Genomic DNA, 26,805 nt, shown 5'->3' with positions numbered 1-26,805 from the left:
GGAAAGCCCTGCGGGTTTTCTGCTGGGCATTAAGCTCCTGCGGCCTCTGAGCACATTTTCCTCCACTAGAAATCACCGAGTAAAGAAAATGGGAACCAGGTACTGCCGGCACAGATTGACCACAAATCATTCTCATGTCCTCACTGGAGAGTTCACTAGGTGGTAGAACTGGGGAAGGCAGTTTATGGAGTACCTGGATTTTACCCAAGTATTCTGTCAACATGAAACTTAATAATGACCGTATGGAGGCCTAGCGTGCACAGCGAGCAGCAGAGGGTCTGCAGACGCCTGCGCCTTCGACCCGGACTCCAATCTAAGATGCACACGAAGCTGGACGCCTGAATGGCCTCTAGTCCACCTCCTTTGCACCTTTGCTTTTGGCCCCTGTTAGGAACCAAAGCAGACATTTCTTCATCTGAGGCATTTAGGTCCCCTTAGGAGGGGCCTCACCTTCCTAGAGAAAATCCATGGCTATACGGCTTTTTGGGGGGTTACTGGATGCTGATAGCTGGGAGGCCAGATATCACTTGCATAGACAAATGGGATTATGTTCTAATTGGGTAAAACTGAAGATAGCATACCTATCAGATAAGATGAAAATGTAATGAAATGGAGAAATGGAGATAATTGATTAGGAAGACAAGGTTAACAGTTTGTATGATATGATATTATTTATCATGTATATGGTGGCATATATGTATGTGTGTAGATAGACTGATAGATAGGTAATAGTTGATTCATTCAACAAACATTTATCAAATACCTACTCTATGGATACATCTCAAATATCACATACTCCCTTCCTTCAAGGAACTTGTCACTTACTCAGAAAGAGAGGTGTGTATTCAACTAAACATAAATCATTCTGCTTTCAGCTATAAATTACTAAATGCTTCATGCTTATGTATAAAAGAGGCAGGATGTTGGTATGGGATTACTATTCTGTATCATACTGAGAAAAATTATTTCCATTCCCAGTTTTAAACTATGGAGACAGGTGTTTAAAAATCTCAAGTACCATTTAAGTATATATTGCAAGTATATATTTTTTCCTCTTTGACCTTTCCATATAGCGAATTATGGCAATATGTTCTCCTGCACTAAAATATCTTGGAATTGTTTAATCAATCCTAAATTAATCACAGCATAGTGTCCCACTAATATTGTGTCAGATTCCAGTTGCATATAGTATATTTAGGGTTTTTATATCTACGTTTAAAAGTGAAACTAGTCTTTAAAATATTGCATTAACAATATCGAGCTTGGTATTTGCCCAATATAATTAAGAGAAATGATTAATTAGTTCTACCAAAATTGATTACAAGAAAGAGTAAAATACCACAAATTGTAAATTATAAATGAGAAGCAGGCAATAACACCAGAAGCAAAAATTACAAAACAAGTTGTGAACCGTTAAGTTTTAAAAAATTAAATGATACTACTATAGTTGAAAAATTATTATATATTCCAACTCTCTAGTCACTTTTTAAAAAAATTACCTGCTCTTAAAAATTAATGAAAGAAATTTTGTTATATTTGATTTTTTAAATCATCATTTTAACTTTTTCTTTATAATAAGTATATAAAGAATGCCTGCAAATTAACCACTTACAAGGGTTATATAAGAAATATTTGCCAATTTGGCTCTGTAAAGAAACTTTTAGTTTTGCTTTGAAATTTTGGCAAATAAATGACAGAATTTATGTGCACCTTTAGAAACCAAATGTGTCAGTATGATTCCTAAGTTGTCTTCTGAAAGATTTTCCATTTTCTAAGGTCCAAATTCTACTCCAATAGGCAAATTTATGACTAGAGAGTTATATTCGTAGAAATTACCAAGCTCTTTTTCTCATCTTATATTTTATGAAGTGTTCATCGTAATTGTTTCAGAGATGTTTCTTCGACAAAAAAAAAACACGCACATTCCCATTGGAATTTTAAAAACAAATATAAGATCCTTTTGAAATTCAACTCTCATATTTGTTTTATGGAAGCGAAAACATAAATTTGTGTGGAATTTTCCTAAGTTCAAAACCAGGGCAAGATTTACTATGCTATTCCCAATGCCTTCTCCTCAAGCAAATTTTGTGCTCAGCTTTTCTGAAAATCATAATTTCCTCAATGCCAACTTGCTTGCATTCCTATGAAACCTACACTTATCAAGAAATTTATTCATTGACTTAATTGTCTACTCTTGCCAGAACGTTCCTATAAATAATTGAAGCTAGTCGGAGTTTCTGTACTATAGCTGGGGACAGCACTTCTCCCAAAGTGACTTCTTAAATTAAAAAAAAAAAAAATGTAAAAAAGGGGAAAATATGAAGAGTTATGGACTCTGAGAAAGAAAAATTGCTGCTGTCCCCAGAGTGCTAACAGTGTGGGTCAGCGTTCTCTAGAAAGTTTTCAAAGGGGCTCATCAACTGTGAACTCAGTAATAGAATTTAATGCTGCTAACTGTGCCCCTTGAAGCTAAGCATTAATGGATACACCGCCATCATTGCATAGCAAGAGGCCAATATATTAACTTAATGATAGACCAACGGACTCCCTAAGGAATGTGATCACAGCGTGCCAGCTAGGTCTTATATAAGTGTTAGATCTTACATAACTGTGTTATTATTACTTTTTCTTTCCCCTCAAAGACCTTTTGAAGTGTTCAGAGCAAAAGATGAGAGAAGACGTGTGCTGCCCCAAATCACAAAGGCGATCTGTTAAAATAAACTAGCCGGCTGCCCACAAAAACCTCTACTTTCGTTTTTCTCAAATTGAAAGCAGTGTCCACTCGTTTCAAAAGGCCCCTTCAAAACAAAATACATACTCAAGTCTGAAATGCACTAACAGGCAGATATGGGTTGGGTAATTCCAGTCTTACATGTAGGTTTCAGAAAGAAAAGCAAAACCTATAGTTCAGGCAGATAGTAAAGCATTTTCATTTCCATACTTTTCTCTACCCAAAACCACGCAGCCTATATGGAAACAACGCACTTTCAGAAGATGTTGCTTATGATACCGTGTTCAGAGAAAAAAGAAAAATGCAAAATTCTATACCTCTCCCCAATAACACATTCAGTAGCAAGGAATACATGCTGGTAGAGAGGATTGAAAGGCACATAAAGACAAAGGCTGGTCTGTTGGAACTACAGTGCTGTGGATGATTGTTTCTTCTCCTATTTGAAGTTGATGAAAGTATGTTACAATTTTTTTTTAAATTAGGAGTCAAAAACACAGGTCATAAATTGCCAACCCCCAGGCCAGGTCAGGCTCCAAACCACTTCTAACAAAGTCATTGCCCATTATCATTTAAGAGATTACTGCATAAACACTTGAATTGTTAGTGTCTTATGAAAAACGGAAGGGGATAGAAAACTTGGTCCATATTCAGCCTGAACTGCAAGGAGGCCGTCTGGCCTTGATAAGCAAGGTGCCTGCTAGCCAGGCGCCACAGGCCTCCAGGCCCTGCCCCTGGGGATGGCCTGCCCGTGGCTCCCCGCATGTGGAATCCTGGTAAAGGCGCCTGCACTCAGAAAGTTACCGTGACTCCACGAATTTCAGTGAGCCTTCTCTTTCCCCTCTTCACATTTTTATCTTTTGGATATCCTTTCAGGGATCAAAGTAGAGAACGGCTATATTCACTTTCAAAACTTATATCATCTTTGAGTAGCCATAGTGTAATAAAAATTTGGCAGCTGACTCACAAAACAAAACAGTCAACCTTGATGATGTTATTACTTAGTACCATTAGTAATAACAATAGAAACACTTCGGGCACTGAGTTCTGACATTGTCAGCGCTGGTAAGAAAACAAAAAGATGCTTGAAAAATTGAATTTCAGAGTGAGAATGTCTCAGTATCCTATTTGGAAGGATTCCTGTAGAAACCAACACCAAAATAGGAAAATAAGAACCTGATATATATTCCATTTGTCCTTGGTCCTTCCCTGCTTTCTTTTAGGCCCAAACTGATAGAATATTTGTGTTTGTTAAACAAAGTGTTCATCAGTCCACTCAAGGAAGGATTATATATAAGTTTATAATTCCTAGTGTCCAAAATTGCTGGTATACCACCAAAATAGCTAGTCACCATAAAGTTAAACTCAAATGACAGAGTACACACACACGTGAATGTGTATTTTATGGTGCACAACAAAGCAGTATGGTTTCTAGGTCTTCTTTCTTTTTTATTTTTTGGTACTATTGACATCCAACCATGGCCTTTGTAACGGCACAATTCTTACCTTGTCAACGGTCCCAGGTCTCCTGAGTCTTGGCTTCCAGCTTCACTGGGAGTGCTCACTGATTTCGAGGAGGGAGACATAGGGGTTGGGACTAAATAATGAAAATAACAGGTATCCCATGTTAAAAAATGCAGCGGCTGCACTGGGGAAGAGCAGTGTCAGACAAATCAAAACAAATGGGCTCAAATGAAAGTGATCATGTGGCCAGGAGAGATTTAGATGGGAAACAAAAAAAAAAAAAAAAAGGAAAGAAAAGAAAAGGAAGAAAGTCAAGTGAATTTTGTATATTTTGAAAATGAAAATTTGAAATGAATTTAGACAGAATTAACTTAGGGATTCTAAGGCCATGTCCACCTTAACGAACTAAAATGGAGAATCAAAATAGTTATCAAGATAATTCCAGTCAAAGATTTCTTTAGTATGAACTATCCAGATTATTCTAATTCTCCACTTCATTTTGTTAGTATAGATGTGACCTAGTAAAAATAAAATGGAGTGTCTATAAAACTTTACAAGGTTATATAGTAAGTGATTCTGGATTATATAAATGGTCAAGAAGGGTCAGGAAAAAATGTGTCATATGTGTGTGCATTTGGAGGGAAATCCCTCGTCCATGGATTTTAAACTGCATTTGCTAAGAGAGACTAAGTGACAGAGAAAGGGTAGATTCTGAACCTAGTAATTTAAAAATCTCTTCCAAAACAAAGAAAAATGCCAGGATGCTTTATTTTTACATTTAATTAATAGTTGCATCCCATTGAACTGTTTACTGTGTTCTGAACGCATCTTCCTTTGCCTCTGCCAGGTGCACAGAGTAATCTGCCATCCTGAAGGGAGCAGAAACAGTTCAGAGGTCAAGGTCAGTGCAAGCTGAACATCTGAGAGCAAGGATAATAAAAGAAAAAAGCTGAAGAAAATGCAAATGCATTTTTGATATGAGCCAAATGTCCTTCAGAGAGAAGCTACAGCAAATAGCCAGGGCGGCTTCAGGCCAGACGAATTCAGCGGGTTCTCGGTGCGACATACGCCAAAGTGGCCAGATGGGCAGAAACTTCAAGACATGAGTGCAGATTCCCATTTGGTTTCAATCATGGGCAATTTCCTTTTATTTATTTAATAGAGTAAAAGGCTTAACCATTTTGTCCAAACCCTATAACACAATGGCAGATCTGTCAAGAAACTAGAAATTTTCATGTGGTCTCACATTTAATTCACTGATTATCCTCTGCAGTGAGTCAGAGGGTAAGTCAGAGAGATGGACGAAAACTCAAAACGGGGCCCACCCCTGCCAAGGCTGGCTGGGAGGGGTGCAAGGACAGTTCAGAATTTGGTCATGGGTTAGGGATACTTAACTGTTTTGTTCTTAAAGGTTAATTGCTGGCTTTATGTAGGGTAGGGACGAACAGGACGCACTACTTACAATTGGACTTAACCAGTGTTCCTTCACATTGCAATAGAATTCCCAAAGCTATTTTGAGGGGGAAATGTCATTGGTTACAAAGTGTCTGATTTATATCACATGTCAATTAAGTACAAAAATGTTTGTCAACCTCCTCGAAGAAGGTCCATCAGGTGAATATCCTACAGGTTACATCCTCCACACCATAAGGAACTAAACAAAATAATCAGCATCTTATAGGGCCTTCTTATAATCATTGTCAGACATGATTTTACCACAAACGGAGGTTGAGCATAAAATGCTTTTCATGGTGTTCTAGTTTAGTTTGTACACGTTAAATTATATTCAGCAATACTTCATCTGTGGGCTTATTATATATTGCTCTTCTTCTTATTTACATTGACATAAATACTTGTTATTTTGTTATACATGGGATAATTTTTATTCTTAGTTTAAGTAACTATAGAAATCAGTGAAAACTTATTTTAATATAAAAGCTAATAATAGAATTAAAAGGCAGCAAATCCATTTCATAAAAGAAACCTAATATTGTATTTATGTTAATGCATTGTTTCAAAAGGTTTTCTTAAACTATATTGGACATTACATAGTTTTACAGACACCCTAAGATTACTCTGAAATGTAAGGAAAGCAAATGAATAAAGAAAAATAAAATAACTTATCACATGAGAAATATATATTAAGTAACAGAATAAACAGAATATGTACAGATTACCTTCTACACAAGTAAATCAAATTGTTCAATATCCAAATTCAAGTGATAAAATGAGATCATGGACAATTAACTAGGAATGAATGAGTTGGAGGAGAGGTACTATAGTGAAAATGTCAATTAGCCATAAATCCAAGATATACAATAGAGTTGAATAAATTTGAACTTGTTAATTAGCTGCTAATCTGTCACCAATTTAAGTTTTCTTTCAGATTTCCCACTGAGCATTTTATTTCCATTGTGGCATAACTATGGCCATGGTCATTATGAAATTCATAACCAGGTTCACCGTATTTAGGTTGGCAGAGAGAGGTTGGAATCCAGCAATGGAAATGAATAGTTTAAGAAACAAATTCCAAGACTTCTTATATTTACCATGTGGCAACTCACTTAACAGCTATAACATAATCTAACAGTAAGAGAGTAGAGACAGTTGACCACATAATCAATGAATAAGCAGCAAGCTGCTAACAGCTCTACGACCGGTCCTCCCATTTTCTTCCAGCCCCCTCAATTCCAAGAATAAATGCACCTGAACCATAAGCCATGGAATTTTTTTAAACATAAAACCAAAAACGATGCCAAAGAATAGTAAACGCTGGACATGGTATATCCCATGCAAGTCAGATTTAAGGAAACAGCACCACAGAGCACTTTAAGTACCTAGAGGCGGCTCCGGCGATATACCGATGCTCTGCAGCAAAGCCTCCGTCTCCCGGCGTTTGCGGTCCAGGTCCGAGTCGTCCTGCACAGGTTCTTTCTTCTGCTGCAGATCAGCCTTTGCAAATCAGAATCCAGCAAGTAGCGTTAATAACAGAATTACACGTGTGCTTTTCCTGGCTGAAGCTGAAAACGGCAAGTGCATGGCAGCGAAGACCAGGCAAAAGCCCTAAATAGATATAATCATGTGTACGAAGGAGGAAAAAAGACTGTAACTGCGCTATTTAATAATTACTAACCCAGTGCTTTCTTTTAGTTGAAGGCTTTTTTCCTGTCTCTATCACATGGTGATAAAAGTTTCTCTCACTGGTTTTGGAAGAAACCATCAAGGCAAATTAATTTTTTTTAATTCTGTCTTTTTTTTTAGACCTCCTTGATCTTCTGAGAAAACATACTATCATTTCTTAATGATTGTGTATTTGTAATACTCATATTCAGCCCCTATGTTTAAGATTGTGCAAACAAGCAATTACTGGAATCTGGCTAAAAAGTAAAATCAGCTACGAAAATCTGTCCCTGTAAAATACACTATTTGCACCAGCCGTCTCAGTTTATCATGGTTTAAAATAAACCAGAAAAAGTAAAATAAAATAAACTAGGCTAAAATGCTCTCTTAAGGCATGTTAAACAATATTAATGTACATTGTGTTGTTACTTCAGACTTTCATAGGCTTCCATTATATATAGTAACTCAAAAGAGAAAACGACTGTGTAAAAAAATATGGAACACAAAGTCACTTAGGAGGACTTCCTTTCCCAAATTCTGTCTGAAATTCACATCTTGTGTGAGCCTCTGATGCTCAGACCCCACGCTCAGTCTGGGTGTTACAGGACAGTGACAAGTCAAAACACAGGTTTAAGGGGCCAGTGGTGGGAGTCTGGGGGAATTAAACATTCAGGTCTTGTTTTCTTTTCCATGACACAGTTCCTTCCTAAGACGAGTCATTTGCCCCACGTCTGAAACACGATGTTGTACTCGATGTGCAGCTACCTCACCACAAAGCTTTGTGAGTTTAGAGAAATGAAGCCGTCATAAAGCTCGTCAAAAACCATTCATCCAGTTATCAGGCACACCTTCCTCCCCAGCGGCAAGGCACACACCCTAACAGGAACCTTACCTCCTCCAGGAGCACAAAGGGCATTGCAAAGCAGGGAAGCATAATTTGCATCCTGGCATCTAAAGAAGAAACAGCTCATGCACTTTTGACTTACTCCCAGACCCTGATTATAAATAAGAACGAGGCATCTTTGCACAGAGTGCTGAGCTCAGCATCTCTGTTCCTCTTTGCCTGGGGCTTCAGACACACTCACACAGTTTGAAGTCTATCTGTCGCTAGGGGGAAACTGCCACTCTGGGGCTCCATGAGGGCTAATGAGAGTACAAGAGGATTTTAGGCAGCTTCACACAGCTCCGAATTCTGAAATGACAGTGTAATCTCTATCGGTTCTGATTTTAACGTTTAAACTACTGAAACAAGTTCCAAAATGTGTGCGTACGACAGAGGCAAAGGTAGAACTAACATGAGAAAGAGCACCATGCAGAGTGAGAGTCCATCGCAACATTCACATAGCACAAAGTTAAAAGAAGGGTGGGAGGAGAACAGGGGAAGTGAAAGAAAAGGGAATGACCATAGCAGCTATGAAATACAAATGAAAAAATGAAGATAAGCAAAATTCACCTTTCGAAGCCAACGTGGAATTGTATAATAGGTTTTACAGTGAAGAGTTAAGCCATAGATGGACCATCAGCTTTACTGAGAGCAGCAGATAGGTGTTTCTTTTGTTCACCATCTAGATCAGGGCCTGACACATAGTAGATGTTCAATAAAAAATATGTTGAATGAATAAAGGAATGAATATCTCTGCCTTCAGGAAATGTTATTCTACAGCTGCAGAATCTTAGGCTACATCAATCAAGCCAATACCCACAGATAGTGGCCCATTCAGAACACCCTTCACGACACCACTCTTACGTGTCATCTGGACTTTCAGTGACCCTCTGCTTGTAACAAAGCCATTGCTATATTCTAAAATTAAAAACAACTTTAACCTTCCCTCACTCTTTCAACAAAAACTTACTGAAGGACAGCACAGTGCCAGCAGGAATAAAACTCAGAAGCTCTCATGCAGCTTACATAGAGCGAACAGAAAAAGGTCTAATCTTTTCCTTTCAGATAAGCTAATGGCATATTATCTATAACTTTCTGTCATATTAGTCCTATGCAGAAAAACACAGAATCTGTTTTTTTAAATTTATTCTAATGTTAATCCCTAAACATTCAAGAAACATACTAGAGGGTAAATCACATGTCGACATGCATAACCATACATTGCGCAAAAAAAGCCCACCTGAATCGCACCCTCAGAATGTCACTCCCACAATACACGGTGCCTCCACAACTCAGTCCCTGCCTTCCACCTTTTTCAAAAAATATTTTATTTATTTAACTTTAGAGGGGAAGGGAAGGAGAGAAGGAGAGAAATATCAATGCATGGTTGTTTCTTATGTGTCCCCTGCTGGGAACTGGCCTGCAACCCAGGCATGTGCCCTGACTGGGAATCGAACCACGATCCTTGGGTTTGCAAGCCCAAGTTCAATCCACTGAGCTACACCAGCCAGGCCCTGTTACATGTCCATCTACATGTAACAGAAGCTTTAAAAAGCTATCAACACTCAAAATTGACCATGAAAAATATAAAATTAGGTTACTCAGGATTATTGAAAATAAAGGCAGTTTCTATCTGTTACCAATTAGCACCCTAAACTAAACAAAATGTTATTCATCCAAGACAATTACACCAAGTACCTTAATCATGAAACTTTCAAATTTTTCCATGTAAATACTAAAGAAACCTAATATATTTTAATGACTCAATAAAGAGTGGTTTTGCAGTACTAGTAATTAAAAATATGCAAAGTTGGCCCTGGCTAGTGTGGCTCAGTGGACTGAGTGCCAGCCTACAAACCAAAGGATCTCTGGTTTGATTCCCGGTCAGGGCACATGGCTGGGTTGCTGGCCAGGTCCCCAAGTCCCCAGTGGGCAACACACGAGAGGCAAGCACACACTGATGTTTCTCCCCTCCCCTCTCTTCCTCCCTTCCTTTCTCTCTGAAAATAAATAAATAATAAAATCTTAAATTACAAAAAAATATGCAAAGTTGTCTTCCCCAGCGAATGGTATTTCTGTTTGTGAAGGGTAATTACAGCTGAGACCCAGAGAGAATAATCAAAGAAAGAAAAATCATCAGCTGCGACTTATCGGTTACTTTTCCACAGACAGCTCCGTGGCTGGCAGAAGAACGAGTGAGCGCGGGCAGGGAAGCCCCTGTCCATCCTACCTTTTGCAGCAATTCGGCCCAAGGCCAAGGACAGGGTGCAGCTTCAGGGTGGCCCCATTAAGCACACCTCATGGCATTAAAGCCAATTTTTCATGAAATTGGGTCTGTGTCTTAAATGGTGGCCACTATATTTATTTTAAAATCAGATTTCATTCATAAGACCACAACCAAGAAAGCAGTTGACATCCGAAGGAGCAGAGAGCGGTAATTTTATACATGTACACAATTTCCTGGATTCTGTGGAGACGATCAGCCTGGGTGGTCCTAATTCACACTACTTTTCAGTTATGGCAGAGCCAGGTACTCAGTTTAGCATCAATGATCAGTTTGTTCCCCTCTGATTCTGAATTTGTCTTGCTTACAATATAACCCTAAATAAAGTTAAGAATCAAACCTATAAGTTTAAGGCTATCTCTAACTCTCTATAAACAATACAAAAACTAGAAAATCTTCAGGAGTTAATGAGGGTGAGCAGCTCACTGGAGCATGTCACAGACTCAGGACCACAAGCTTCCCAGGAAACTCGCAGGAAATAACCCCAGACACATGGAAAGGATGTCAGCAGTCAGCACTCGGTCTGCCCTGACTAGTGTATGCATTCATACATTTGCTCATACCATCGCAAGACAAATAAATAGTGCAATCATTAATAAATGGTAATAGAAGCATAAACTCTGTTTCACGTACTTACAACTGTAAGCCTGCTTTTGCCCACCCTTGTATAATCCTTAACTGAAGGCCTACTGCAATGGCAGAATCTGCCCTAGATGTTAGGTTTTCACCTTATTAGAAGAGAAAGACAAGTGAGGTAGCAAATCTAATGCTCTGTGCTCAGCGGTTTGATAAGGTCGAGGGTGGGGTGCAGGATTTAGCCCTGGGTGCAGAAAGGCATCTGGGAAGGCTTTCTGGAGGAAGAGACATTTGCGATGAGAATCCAGAGACATGTAGTTAATGGCCAAGTGGAGGACAAACAGAGAGAAGCAGAACAGAAAGAGTGTTGTGCCTGTTTGAGACGGGATGATCACTGTAAGTCGGGGATGGGGTGGTGAAAGAATTACCCAGAATTCTGCTTTGGACACTGGCGGGGGGGGGGGGGGGTGCTTCCTGACACTAGAGATAAAGGGCACCTACCTAGAAGGCTCGGGTCTCTGGAATCGAAGAGCATTTGAAAAAGAGGGATCGGATTTGATTATTTCCAGGTTTCTTCCAACAACAAAAATGCTATAATCCTAGGAAACGAGAGGCCTTGAGCTTTAAGGCCCTTCCAATAATGTGGCATTTTCAGAAAGTGGCCTCACCCACAGCGATTCTGAGACACAGGCGCTGCACCCTCCACCCCGGCAGCTGATCTCAGGTTCCGCCTTTCCCTGCTCTACCGATCTATCTCCTGGGTCGCCACAGAACACGCAAGAAAGGCACCACTCTTTTCTCCGTTTTACAGAGGGAGGCAGCTTCAGAGAGGTCCCACAGCCGGTCAAGGCCATGCTGCGAGGGGCAGGGCCAGGCTCCCCAGCCACGCTCCACTGAGAAGCCTGCGTGCATAACTCGAAGTCCACTGTCTTCCGCCTTAGAGCACGGGCTGCTCAGACAAACTGAGGCTTCACCGCCCACCAAAGGCGCTTAGACTGAATGGAGAAAAGTGCTTTTGGAGGGGGATGAGTTGTGGAGGGACAGGATTTACAGCCAGGGCCGACTTTAAAGGCAATGTAGTCCAGCAAATCCCCAAATCTGGCCCTATTTGGATCTTCCAAACTAACAACTTGGAGATGGGAGACTGTGAGTTTGTATTACGAGGGGATTCCATGGTGCAGGGTCAGGGTATCATGGACTTAACCCAGCCTCCCAGTTTAGAAATGAGGAAACCGAGAGCATGTGACTTTAACTCCAGAACTCAGGAGAGGCTCGGGGACACCTACGATGCAGGGACACAGGTGTTCCCCACTCCCACCACCTGCATGCGGCCCCCGCCCCCCGCTCGGCTGCTGTGTAACAGGCCAAATCTCCAGCAGGCAAAGCCTGCTTGCTGTAGAGACAGAAAGGGTGGCCTGTTTCAATCAACCTAAAATAACAAGGATGAAGCAGACAGCATAATTCAGAACCAGATTTCCCATATCACACCGCATTTTGCGGTAATTCTGTGAAATTCAAGTTGGATATTAGAATGTCAGTTTCAAAGGAAACCGGTTATTAGCAACGGATAACAGGTGCTTTAAAACTACAGTAAGTGTTGACATTTGAAGGAAAGGAAGCATAATCGCTTAATGCTTTTTTTTTTGGCTTTGCATGTACATGAATAGCCATTCCTTGTCAATTGTCACCTCCACTTCGCTCAGAGACTGCGTATGTCACAGCGAAGATCTCCAAAGGAGAAACAGGGCACAGGGAGTCAAGGACAAATAAACCGTGGCATCCATCACAGTGGAATGGAATGCAGACACGCAAGATGCCAGAAGGCTAATATGCAACTGCAATTATGCTTTACTTGGTCGGCAAATAATTGTTATAATATGTTACCGTGGTCTCCCAAGCCTTACGGTACGAACAATACTTACGTAGATTGTGAGCCACCAACATACATTCCATTTTTTCCTTAAAGAAAAACTCGTGAGTAAGGAAGCAGTTCTGGTTTCCATACACACAAGCATGTTATGGTATACAAAGCTTCCTTCTTGGAAAACTATTCAAAAATATCTTCAGCCTCTGGTTTTTGTACAAGATGTGGGCTATTTCTACACTGCACATCGAGTATTATAAAAGGATTCTTGAGAGGGTTCTCTTTATCAGTGTAACTGGCCCCCCAGAACCAACTGATTTTCCATTCCCACCGCCACTCGATATTTACCTCTTTTTTTTTCCTCTCCTCTTCCTTCCGCTTCTTCTCTTCCCTTATCTGGGCTAAGCGCTGTTTTTTGCGCTCCAGCTCAGCTTTTAAGTCACTTTTGTCAGACATGTTGGTTTCCTTGGAGGGAAAGAAAAAAAAATGTGAATATATAAAAATAAGTATTCTATACTATCATTGCAAAAATCATTCCAAAGAAAATCTAGCTTTGGAGGCAATCACAGGTTCCCTTACTTAGCCTCTGTCAAAAAAAAACAAAAACAAAGAAACCAGTTAAGTTAGATCTGGTCTCACTCTACATAAAACTGCCTCCTTTACGTATATGCAAGTATGCGAAGAACTACAATGTTATAGTCCATTCTGGTCAGATGAATAATAATAGCAACTTCAGGATAAGCAATGCATTTTCTGTCAAAGTAAACAAAAGATGTTTATAAAGTAAATACACTTCTGTCTGAAGTAAACAAAAGATAAACAAATAAGAAGTGCAAAGAACCATGATCGTGGCTTCCCATGAGATGGTTGTGGGTCAGTCCACACCCACACTGAGGAAGGAGGGCAGGCTGCAGGAAATGCTGGAAGGCACGTCCTGCTGCCTGCGCTGTGGGCTCAGTGGACTTTCCCCCACGGAGCCGGGGCACGCAGAGATTTCATTCCACCTCACATTATTTGCATCAGGGAAGACGGCTACTGAAGGCCTAACATGTTAATCCTCTCTGTCTGTGAAACTGCCCTGAACTGTCACAATTAATTTCATCTCCAGCACAACCCTCTTTCTATAAAGCTTACATTTGCATACTGAATGCAGTATTGCTTATCCTGGCACTTTCTCTTTTTGAAGCGAGAACTGTTTGTGAACCCGTCAAGTGGGAGATAAACCCCAAGGCAAATTCTTGGGAAAATTCATCTGAATGGCACTTAATTTCAATATTCATGGAGACAGAAATATTACTTATTTATTTATTTTATCACTTTTTATTTTCAGTAACAGCTGACAGACCTTGTCATACCAGTTTCAGGCATACGCCCTAGTGATTAGACATTACCTAAGTCACTAAGTGATCATCCTGGTAAGTCTCCCACCTGTCTGACACTACGCAGAGTTACTAGGGTATTACTGACTCCATTCCTTTTGCTGTACTTGCTGCTGGAAAAATCTTCAAATAAACTGAGTCTGGAGAAAACTCTCGGCAATCTCCAATGATCATGTTTGTCTTTTTGTATCCCCAACTGGAAACTAAGAAAATGGCAACACCGAGAAATGAAGAATCTCTTAGGACCCAAATTCCTAAAATAAAGTTAAAAAAGATTGTAAATGTCATGTGTTCATTTGAATATCATTTGTATGCAACTGTGATGAATATATTATGTATCCCTAAGTAGATGACAGAGCAATAGAAGGCAAAAAAGAACCAAAGAATACAAAATAATGAAAAAACCCTCTCACTTCTCGCTACAGTCTTCAGAAGGCGATCAAGCACCTGCAGCCACCCCGAGACAAACACACGGTTGACCAGTGTGCCGCTCACGTTGCAATGTCAAGATTTATGACATCATAACAACGATCACAAGCAATCTCTGCCATTCCTGGCCATATCCTGTCTTTATTTTTCAGCAAATATGTGTGAACGTTTAGTATCTGTGCGTGGCACTCTACAAGGCACCAGAGCACAAAGATGAGGAAAACCAAATTCGTCCTTCAAGGAGTGCACGACTCAATGCTGAGGGCGTGTAGCATGGCTGGGGGTGTCCTTTGAAATGCTGGCTTATTGATTACCAAGTGCCGGGCACTTTGCACTCATTATCACATGTAATCACACTAATCCAAGGAGACCCATGTTAGGCTGAGGACAAGAGACATGGATGAACACGAGTCAAGAAACAGCAAGTTGAGTTGGAAAGAATAAATGTGTAAAAGCAACTGGGGAAGCTTTATGGAAAGAGAAACATGGTTCCATTTGGGATAATGACTGATGAAAAATACGAGCAACTTTTTCAAAGGAAAAGTGATGAAAGACAAGGGAAGTTTGCTTAAGCCTTCTCTTGTCCCTGCCTACAAAACAGATAAGAGCAGAGGCTAGAAATAAGGCAAGCCACTGTGAGGCCGGTGCCAACATCTCTGTGGAGAGACTGCGTCCGCACTGGGAGGTGAATGTACAGTCAGAACACAGGGTCCGTGGGCTGGAGAGAGCACGGCCAACTGGGGAGAAGCAACTCTGGTAGCGGTCAAAGGTGGAAGCTGGAGAGAAAGAGTAACAATTCACCCTGGGGAGGGCAAAGAGGAGAGCAGTGAGGTTGGCAAGAGCAGTAAATAAAGGAAATGACAAAAAAAAAACCAATTCAGGTGTCAGTGGGACTTCCGGGCAGAAAAGTACACAGATGTGACATTCGGATGAAATAAGAGGCTGGATGGGGGCTGGGGCTATGGAATGGAGTTCAGGGTCCCTCATCGACAAAGCACCGTTCAAATCTGAGTCAAATCGAAGGTCCTACAGGTGCCATGAAGATCACCCGAGGGAGCAAAGCAGAGGCCGCAGAACAGCCGCTGCTCAAAGGAGGCAGCTCGGTCCAGCTCCAGCTGATGGTTGACGTGGAGGAGAAGGGACCCCCACGGTCAGCTCTTCTGATTTTCTGGTTTCAAGGGAAGCCATAGAACTGATAGAAGTCACATTTATAGATAAAATACTAGTGGTCAATAATTTCCAACAATGGACAAAATGCTTGGCAAGGGAAAATTTGAACCTAATTCCAGAAGCCGTCTGAAAAGTTACATATACACTCTTGACGTGGGGGCCAATTTAATTTATGTTTTTGACATTTTTCTAATGTCAACAATGAAATGTACAATCAGAAAAATCACTGTTCAAACAACAGCTGTGTCATTCAGTGCTGAAAGCAGCCCATGGACTACCCGCCTTTTCCAGTCTATCAAATAGCAGGACTTCAGCTAAGGAGCAGACTGCATAAGCACATCCTGTATTTCTGTGATTTTCTTGCGAAGAACTTCCTTCACCGGTGGGAAATACGGCGTATTCTCAGTACCTTTCTGCAAAGGGCAAAGGTCTTCTTACAACCAATAAATATGTCCGACAATGTTGGTCATTTAATAGGGTGTTACCAGCCACGGAGCCAATGTTTTAAAAATAAACAACACAAACACCAAGGGAACTTTTAAACAATTATATTAAGTGGTGATGTTTCAAATAACACACTTCACTTTGTAAAGGTAGTTGAGCCACAATGTTAGACAGCTATAGAGTACCTTCTACTTAATTATTTTTGGTTCTATTCCAAAATAGACACTTTGCACCAGCCCCTAGGAGTATAAGAAATCTCAGGAAAATGCCTCATAAAGGGTTTGGAAAGTGCACATTAGAGTATGTGAATAGGCCTTCACACGCACATCGGGAAATGGTTTAAACAGTGGCATGAACTGCAGTGTCTGCACTGAACCCCACAGGTTGGGGGTGGGGTGGGATTCTGACCTACTACATCTCCCTGCATATCAAACAAAGCGAAATTGAGGAGCAAAGCATGGGGAACATGAGATGCAGAGCTCTTTGTGGCCAATGTAGGTCATCGCAAAGGCAATTATGATGCCCTCAGTTTAAGAACATAAGAATCAGAGCTCCCTGCTGCTAATTATTGTTCACTTGCTTCCAATACATAAAAAGCTGGTCTCTTTCGTTTATAAATGGTAATGTTAGATAGGACAAGGGTTTCAAGGCCTGGGCAGTTCTAAATGCTATTCTTGCTAAATGTTAAAATGTAGCACAGTATTTTGCAGAAGCAGCTGCAGATGAGCTGACAGGACTCAAGGAATAAGTATAGCCAACTGCAAAGAAGTAACATGCAACTGACCAAATTGTGTGGAAGAGCAATGGCTAAGCCTCCCACTGGAGCAGCAGAGCTTTGGGTATGAATCCCCCCACCCCGTCCGTTTCCTATACTTGCTACATGTAAATAAAACCATTTTGCTACAGCCATGTCTGCTTTTTTAATATAGCACCCCAGTGGTGAACCCCTTTTCAGTAACAGTAAGGGGTCAGGTAAACAACTCAAAACCACCACTGGGTGTAAGTGTCTTCCCTGTCTGATCACCAACCCACTCTCACCCACCAGCCAAATAGAGCTTAGCTGTACCCTGGTTTAGGAACTGGCCACTCCGTCTCCCTTCAGCTCCACCCATTCCGTAATCAATTGCACTTTTGCACGCCTGCTCAGCTCTCCTCTAGCAGAGTCCTGTATTCTGGACTTGCTTTTAAAATTATTATTGCCGCTTTTTCACCCTGCCAACTCTTGCCCCCATCATTAATCCCACCCTAATTCAAAAACCAAAGTCATCACTCAAAGTTCACTGCAATCATTTAAAAGGGTTACAGTGAGAAATACATTAAAGGTATAGCATATTACTATTTAATAGTAACACAATCAGAGCAGGAAAGCCAATCTGCTCTCCTAGATATTATTCTAGGGCACTTCCAGAGAACAGAAGGATCTTCTCACTCTAAATAACTTATAAAATGGGTTAAAGAGGTGAGATTCAAAGAGAAAGCATTTTTTTAATTAAATGCAGTCATGTAATTTAGCAGTAGTAAAATTCCTCTCAATTTTTCTGTTGAACACAGGAATAACATATCAAGTAGTCCCAGGTAGGCATCTTCACCACTTCCCCCCAGAGCATGGAGAGGCACCTGGAGACACGGCTTCTTCTCTAGTTAAGAAATTAGTTACACTTCCTCTGGTTGGCGTCATCCCATAAACCGGAAGGTCACAGGTTCAATTCCAGGTCATGGCACACACCCGTCTTGTGAGTTCGGTCCCCATTCGGGCACATACAAGAGAAAACTGACTGCGAGGTTCCTCTCTCACATTGCTATTTCCCTCCCTGTCTTTCTCCCTCCCTTCCCCTCTCTCTAAAATCGATAAGCATGGCACTCTTGGTGTTTCATCATAGGGACAGCTGCCTGGACCTAAGTCTCAGCAGGAGAAAGAATGGGGAGATGAAGGAAAGAGGAAAACATGAAAGAAGAAAATACAGACGTTGAGAAGGGAAGAAACGAAAGTCACATTCACATCTCCTCCTCCCTTCCCAGTTAACCTTGAATCTCCTTTACATCTTACATCCGTACACATTCACAAAGAAAGGAAAATTGATAGCTTTTTTGAACCCTGAAATGAGATCTTTTGCCTTCATTTCCATTTCTTCATAAAGCATCATGGGATGGTTAGGTCCCTGTGTAGAACCAAGTGTCTAACAGAGGAGCCAATGGTTTAGTTCTGTTTACACAGCTGCCAAGCACCGGAGCCCCCCAAGGCTTAGCTTCTGAACAATGCAGATCTTCATTTCCTTTCCCTTGTCTAAGTTGGCAGCCATTTGAGATTCCATGTCTAATACTGGCATATGCAAATTATTTTTAAGCTTAAAATCAGAATCTGAGGGGATTTAACATGACTGCCCAGCTGTTGCCAGACCCACTGAAAAAAAAATACCCAGGAACAAACAAGTTCTCTTTCGCTGCCTGAAAACAATTGCTCTTGTCAGCTCTTCACTCTCAGCTATTGCACTTTTCTTCGGCCACGATCTTTCACAACCTTGTTTCACCTGCCAGCTTCTCGCGAAAGACAGCTGCCTCCTTCCACTTGGATGGGGATGAATGGCACCTCAACTATTGGTGCACTTTTACAGCCTTATCACTCTGTCAGTAAGAAGAGGGTTATAGAACTCTTAGGAGAAAGATGGCGAGTAAAAAATGTGCAGGGTTAGCTGCAAAATTTTAACAGGCGTCAGTACTGTGGAAACAAAAGTTTTAATAAAATCCGTCATGTGGAAGGGAGTTGCTCAGGTCTGGTCTACTTATCCCATAGATGAATGGTTCTCAAACACTTTGGTCTCAGCAACCCTTTGATGCCCTCAAGAATTATCAGGGACCTCAAAGAGCTTTTGCTTATGTGGGTGATATTTACTAATATTAGCCATGTTAAAAATGACAACTGATAAAACCTGAAGCATTTATGTAATCATTAATTTTTAAAAAACAACAATAAACTTGTTAACCATTAACATAAAATATGTATGAAAAATAAACATGCTTTTTAAGACAAAAATATCAAGAAGGTGATTCTTTCACATGTTCATATATCTCTTTAGTATCTGACTTAGTGAAAGTCAACTGGAGCCTTACAGCTGCGCCTGCCTGCCATCTGTTGCGAATGCGCTTCGGTCGTGAAGAAAGTCTGGTCTTGCATACATATGTGTCCTGAAAAAGGCATATTTGAATAGCCTCTTGAGGTAATGGTGGCCTTTCTTTGGTGTTACACCAAAAGTCTACAAATAGCATTTTCTTCAAGTTCAGTTGCAATGTGAACAGGAAACTGTGTCAGTCAATGAATTTTGTACTCTGTCATGTCAAAATCCAGTGTTCTATCTTAAATGTTGACTGAATTCTGTTCATGCATGAGTTTAAATCATCATGCATCCACTTAGAAAAGTATGCAACCTCTCCAATGCTGATGCATGTCATTGCACAACATCCAAAACTCCTATTTGGTAATATTACCAGCAAATCCTTCAGAAAAGTCTTTACATACAGTAAAGCTGTCAGGCTCATGGCGGCAGCCCCAAATCCTAAATTTTACTTGAAAGCTCAAATTTTATCAGCAGCAGTAAACATTGGCAATTGTGTTTTTGAAGTGACAACCTCATGCCATGGGCTTTTAAGGTAATTTCTGCCAAATACCCAAACCTGAATAACCATAGTTTATCAGCAAATAGTTTTTTCAAGTAAAAAACAGTGTTTTTTTGCGGGGGGAAAAAAGGGGCAGCTCATTCAGCTTGCAACTCAAACGGACGCACAAATGATTTCTTTGAGACAAACACCGAACGTGGTTAGGCAGCAAGGGGGCCTTGTCTGTCCCTCTTTCTCACAGTGAAGACGTACACTCAAGGGTAGAGATTTAATATAACCAACGTTTTTTCCTGCTTCACGAAGGACAGTCTTATGTTTTTTTTTTAAACTATAAGTGTGTGGCAGTGAAGTGTGATGCCACTATAGTACAGTTTGGGGCCGAGGTCTCAATCCATGCAAAGGCGGCAGCCATTTACCCACAATGGCTTCCACACGGTAACAACCATGTTTATCTTAGAGATAGTTTTGACCTTACCAATCCTGAGCACATCTTGGGATCTCTGGGGATCCTCAAACCAAACTTTGCCTTAACCCATTTCTGATAAGATGGAGTGGACTCTAAACAGACGCTTATTAACAAAATTTGTGCTGAGTAGTTATATAAATAACCCAAAGGCAGGTGGTTAGAGCTCTTTCTTTTGAAGACAAGAAAAAACAAAGTAGCAACGTCACTGAGAACAGAAAATTGAGGTGAGTGTCAGGTAACTATAATGACTTAAAGATAACCAATTAGATCTGAGACTTCTGGGTACAGCGTAAGGAACACTGAAGTTAGGGAAAGAGTGAAACCTCGGGGGGAAAAAGGTTCCATAAAACCATATGAAAGATTTCTCACTTCTCACTTGCTTAAGCCAGGTAGCAGGTAAGGAAGACAAACTAAGAGTTTTCTCTCCTTCTCCCCAGTCCCCAACCCCCACACAAAAATTAAAGGGCCCTAAGCCTCCCTAAGTAACCAAAACGGTCGTTAATAAAATGTCAACGTCTCTCGTGTGAAAAAGTATTTATTCTTTTGTCCTTTTCATTTTGCCACTTTAATAATTACAATTATACAGGTTTGTTCCAGTACAAGAACTTCAAAAGTGATATTATCCAATACCAGTATTCTACCCTTGAATAGGGAAACTGAGATGCAGTTACCTAAGTTCACAACTATTAAGTGGGTGAGTCAGGACTGGAAACAACAGGTCTCCTTATTTTATAATACTTTTGCTAAATAATACCTCACTTTCAGTGTTTACTTATTCAGGATTTCATTTATTTTAGTCAAAAGAAAGCTCTTCTTAAAAGGCTTTTCTGGTCGACCCCATCAGTCAACTTCCAGCCAAATCTTGCAATCACTCTCTATCACCACCTGGTGGCAGCAAGCATAAATTGCATGAGAGCTGACAGGAGGAGCAAAAAAAGTTTTGCCTCTGAAATTCCCAGCCCCATCACCAAAGCCAATACTGGGTATAGTCCCAAACACTGAGAGAGTTTCATCCACGTATTTATGTGGATCTATTTATGGCAACTATTGCTTTGGAAGGGGGGAAGATACCAGTACATACATGCAGTTCAACATCTATGTTGATCTTTCTAGGCTCCTTTTAATTCACATTGTGTGAGTTCCTGACTGAGAAATCAGGCAATATTTCTAAATTAAAGCTCTGGTCTCTCCTTTGTTGGGTGTTTGAGCTGCATTTAAGATCTCTGTGTCTGCATATTGTCTGCAGCCTCGTTTTCACGACTTCACAAATCCGAGCTGCCCAAATTACTCTGTAACTCGAGCACTGGCAATTGCGGCACATTAAGCAGGAGAGACTCTCAGGCACTCAGCTCAGAAGCCCATTATGCTAGAGAGAAAAATCAATCCATGGGGCACCAGCCCTCTCATCTAGTCAACAGAGCAGACACAAGAGCCTCTTACAACTTTAAGGGCTCAAAAGTCATTGCCATCTTCTCCAAAAAGTTCTGAACATTTTTGAGTTATTTCTGACTCCTACAGTGCATTCAACTATGTTAGAGACTCAACATACTTCTCTTTGGTAAAGGAATCGTTCCTCAATTAAGAGAATCAGTCATTCGTCTCTTAGAGTATCTTCCTCCAGAAAACACTCAGATGATCTCAAGAGTCCTTGGGAAATGCACATTTCAAGTGCCATCCTTGAAAGTGGAAAAGTAGCGATGGAAACGCTTGGACAACTAGAGGGCAGTAGTTTGGCACTGGCTCCCTCAGAACCGGCACAGAAAAGGAACCGGAAAATAGAATCGGAAGAAAGGAGTGGGAAAGGAAACAAGAGTGAAAAAAGAAGTGAGGCCTCACACAAGGGATCCCGTACAAACACCTAACCTTGGGTCGAAATAGATGGGAAAGATGTGACTCAGCCAGGGGTCGGGTAAAGAAACCAAATGAAGAGGGCTGGCCCCACTGCACTTTGTATGAGATTATGTTCTGTGCTCCTAGAGGTTTGAAAGTACTTCAGAGCAAAGAGAAAGGAGTTTTCCTATCTAAATGGGCACTCAGGGCACCCTGGCAAGTGTGGCTCAGTTGGTTGGTAGGTTGCCCAGTAACTGAAAGGTTGCGGGTTCAATTCCCAGTCAGGGCACATACCTAGACTGCAAGTATGATCCCCAGTTTGGGCAGTCACCTGCCCAGGCCTCATATAAGAGGCAACAAATCAATGCTTCTGTCTCACATTAATGTTTCTCGCTCTCCCTCCATCTCCCCCTTTATCTTTGAAAACAGAACTGGAAACACCAGGAAAAAAATGTTCTTGTGTGAGGATAAAAAATATATAAATAAATAAATGGGCCCTCCAGAAGCATTTCCCAAGGGGCAACTTCACTGCAGACTACTATGTAAACCGCCTTTCGAGTGTGCAAGTGGGGCCTCATGTTGAGCACACAGTAGGCATTCGGTAAACACTTGATATTATAGAAATGGGTTAACAATGAACTCTGTGCATTGACCCCTATGTTGTTTATTTCTTCACATCAGGCTAGGACCATTCATGACCTTTCAGTGCCCACTGACACCAAGCATAAATTCTCACCAATTGCTTGGAATATAGCTCAGATAAACATATTTTAACCACTTAAAGCTCACCTGCTTTTCATACTTTGCAGAAGTACATCCAACATCTGTTAAACATAGATAGGACGATCCCTGTGGCTAGAAGAGGCCCTTTACAGCTGCCGCCCTTTGGGGCCCTCTGACCAGAGACTCCCTTCCCTCTGTGCTACTGAGTGGCCTCCCTCTCTGATTCCCTGTCCCCTCTGCGTGTGGTGGCCTAAGCTGCTCTCTCTGGAAGGTCTCCTGCTGTGAGGGACATCCCCACTCACCCAATCCCATCCGAGCACTGTGCAACAAAGTGTGCGGCGCAATGCTGCCACCTGGTGGCCCTGGCCTTTCCTTGATCAGCCCTGAAATCCTCAAACTCACCCCACTAATCGCCACCAGTGACCCCAATTTCACCACCTAACCTTTCCAACTCTGCCCTGGCCTCTCCAGGTCCATTCGCACTGCCCAATGTCTAGCTTCTCATTGCTCCTCTGGCAAATGCCATTCTCTTCCTTTTTGTTATGAATAAATTTGTTTTTTTATTGTAAAGTTAAATTTATCAGCATAACATTAGTAAATAAGGTCAAATAAGTTTTAGGCATACGACCTTATAATACAGCATCTGTATACTCCACTGTGTGCCACGTGGCCCAGCCATCCCTCCTCTAGGTGTGTTCCCCAAAAGGGAGAACATTTATTTGTAATGATATATGAACCCCAATGTTCATTTCACCATTACTGACAGTACTAGGACATGAAAACAACCTAAGTGTCCTTTGACCAATGGTTAGATAAAGAAGATGGGGTCCATATATGCAATGGAATACTACTCAGCCATAAAAAAGGTGAAATGCTGCCATTCGAAACAACATGGGTGGATCTTGAGAGTATCGTGTGAGGTGAAATAATTCAGATGGAAAAGGACAAGAACCATATGAAAGTTCGCTCATGTAGGCTATAAAATAAAAAGCAACAAATGTACAAACAAACTCATACATACAGACAACACAAGGCTGGTTACCAGAGGGGGCGGGGGTGGGTAAAACACAGCGCAGTGCTCTTCCTCGCTGATCTTCCTGTCTCCCTGTCTCAAGGAGTGGTAACTGTGCTCCCTGCTGACCCTCCACACCCTCTGCCCCATGTCAGGGTGATCTTTCTGTCACTCAGATCTGACGAATCCATCATCCTGTCTGAACACATCAGTAACTCCCTCTGAGTGGCACAATGGGTTCCAGCCCCCTAGCATGGCTCGTAAGATGCTCTCACTGCCTACCCCTCTGTCTGTACTCCCCTCCTCCCCCTATTTCACACTTTACTGACATGTACCAAGCTGCTTTCTTGCTTTGCACCTTTGCAAACTCCAGAAAGGCTCTTTTCACCATTCATTCTCTGATGCTTCCCCTTCATGTTCCTGTCTCTGCTCAATCACATCCCTTCCAGAAAGGTCTCCTTAGGGCATCAGGCCCAGGCCCAGGGCCTGTCCACGTACCACATATTCCATTTACACAGGCCTCTGTTCTGCGTGTGGGACTCTCTCCTCCTGTTACTCTGAGAGCCCTGGAAGGGAAGGGCCATGTCTGATGGGGCTCTACACTTCCAGGGCCCAGCAGTGAATGCTCAGTAAGTGTCTCTTAAAGTGCTATCTGACCATTAGATAGAAATATGCAATCTTCCACAACTTCACTGTCGGAATTTTTCTAATAGTCATTGCATTGGATCAGCACACTGAGCCTTTAAATGACCAAACTCAGAAAATCCTTCCTTACTATGCAAGACATCTTTATTCCAATGGGAGAGGGGATGCAGCTGAATTCTTTTATCCATTAGTACAAATGCACAAAAAGCACATAATTCTAGCATTGCCTCATCCATTCAACTATCTTTTTATAAACCATTACAGTTATATACCCACTGATATAATGTTTTCCTGCCTGGTTTACATTTTTAAACTGTTTCCCCACTCCGAAAGGATCATTTAGCAAAATCTATTCAATTTGTAATAGACAACCTCTGTTGTTTATCTGAGCCAACAAATTCGGCAATCTAGAATCTATCAGGCAAGACGCCTTGAGGATAAATCATCATGCTGATAGTGGGCTTTCCATTTAAGTGATGAAAAATATCAGTGTTTTAGAGCAGAGCCATCCATTACACTTAGGGCTGTTTTCTCGGAGTTGCTAAGATGATAAATGAATGTGTCTAAAAATAAATGACTCTGGGGTAACCTGCGGGGCTGATCTGCAAAATAACCAATAACAAACGAATCCTCCGACGTGCCCAACTTTACCTTGGATTCAGAGCTCTAGGCCTGCAGGCCCCTATAAAGGGGCCACATTTTCTGTGCAGCCAAATTAAATTGAGACGGTCCTGGCCAGTGGGCCTGCCTAAAGTGGACATCCCATCCCGATGCAGGCAAACTCAGGCTGCCCAGATGTTCTCATGACTCACATACAAGAACAAATTTAACTGTCATACTAACAGAAATAAAATCAAAACACATTAATACAAGTAAAGGAAGGAAAAATGTTAATGCTTAGGTAATAAAGTCAAAATAGATTTTCTCAATGTAAGTCAGCAATATAAAAGTTCGGAGTCAGTTTTATTTTCATCTTCTAAAAATGTGTTCAGACATTTCCACATCAAAAAACCACTTAATTCGGTGCCCTCCAGAAGTAACTACAAAACACTTATGAAGTTTTAATTAACCTACCTAATTTTTAAGGGCTTGCAGTTATGAGTGGAGAGACACATGCAGAGAAGGGACCAGGAAGGGAAGTTCCATCCTCACACCCGAAGCAAACAGCTTTGACGTGTGAAAAGCCAAGGTTCAAACCCAAGGCTCCAGAGCACATGCTCTTAACGCCTGCATCTGCCTGTTGCCTTACATGTTGCTCATCTTCCTTTGTCCCACTCTGCGGGCCTGAGCATCTACACTGGTTCCTTCCATTTCCCTCGTATTCTTTCTTTGCCGTAGTCACCCAGTGTATATCAGCAGTTTTCCCTCTCATGTTTGTTCTACAAGTGACAAAGAGTAAGACAGCTGAGAACACAGAACTACGAAGGTCCCATAAATCACTGGGGCTGTGCTCACAAGAAGGCAGTGAGAAGGCTTGCAGAGCAGGTGACTCAACAAACTCCCCCAGAGGCAGATCTGGCCTGGGGAGAGCGGAAGGGGAGGGTGCGTCCCAGGCAGGGGGAAGCTCGGACAAAGGCAGGGAAGTAGGGAAGGGAATGGCCAGTCTATGGGACAAGTACCCTGACCGGGATGCATCGTCGAGCACTGAAGATGAGGATGGAAATGCAGCCAGTGACCAGATCCCATAGGGTAGATGACTAACCACCCCAATTTCCAAGGAAGCAAGGGGGTTCCCTGGACACAGGACGGTCAGTGCTGACACGAGGAAAGTCCCAGGCAATCCTGGATGAGCTGGTCACCCTACAGCCAAAGGTGTGCCAAGACAGGCTTTAAAGGGCTCTCTGCAGGTAGCAAAGAAACACGAAGGTTTGGAGCAAGTACAAGACCAGATCATTTATGCTAAGTTGGTAACACACTCCGCACCGGCCTTTTAAAAAATGGGTTGCAACCCACTGCTGAGTTCATTACTAAACCACGTAAATTAGTAGTCAGAAGCACTCATTTTTGTGATCAACAGACCACAATTATGTGCATGCCCTGCGCATGGTAAGGGCAACTGCTGTGTGACGGAACTTGACTAGGACACACACATTCACCGCTACATATAAAAGGTATTCACTGTCGTCATTGCAGTTTAAAAGGTTTGAGATATATCGGGCTGCCTGGATTCTAACAT

The 26,805-nt window shown here is 41.5% G+C and overlaps 1 protein-coding gene across 6 annotated transcripts in view; it reads right to left on the bottom strand.

The window, feature by feature from the left end:
* The window catches only part of DYNC1I1 (dynein cytoplasmic 1 intermediate chain 1), a 295,022-nt gene that overhangs the window by 249,378 nt on the left and 18,839 nt on the right, over positions 1 to 26,805 (bottom strand). For 2 of the 6 annotated variants that reach the window (XM_053655067.1, XM_053655069.1), the window contains exons 1-4: positions 13,761 to 13,880; positions 13,268 to 13,384; positions 7,030 to 7,144; positions 4,235 to 4,376 (exon numbers count right to left, since the gene is read on the bottom strand). In XM_053655067.1, coding sequence (XP_053511042.1) covers positions 4,235 to 4,376; positions 7,030 to 7,144; positions 13,268 to 13,384; positions 13,761 to 13,763 — 377 coding nt within the window. In that variant the 5' untranslated portion in view covers positions 13,764 to 13,880. Of the gene's footprint in view, positions 1 to 4,234; positions 4,377 to 7,029; positions 7,145 to 13,267; positions 13,385 to 13,760; positions 13,881 to 26,805 lie in introns of those variants that run through there. The other 4 variants (XM_053655068.1, XM_053655070.1, XM_037136706.2 and 1 more) reach the window with 2 other exon arrangements.

Source organism: Artibeus jamaicensis, unplaced genomic scaffold (assembly GCF_021234435.1).
Source record: "Artibeus jamaicensis isolate MK-2021 breed Jamaican fruit bat unplaced genomic scaffold, CSHL_Jam_final contig_923, whole genome shotgun sequence".
NCBI lineage: Eukaryota > Metazoa > Chordata > Mammalia > Chiroptera > Phyllostomidae > Artibeus > Artibeus jamaicensis.
The sequence above is the reverse complement of the archived record's forward strand: the minus strand, read 5'-3'. Positions and strand labels throughout refer to the sequence as shown.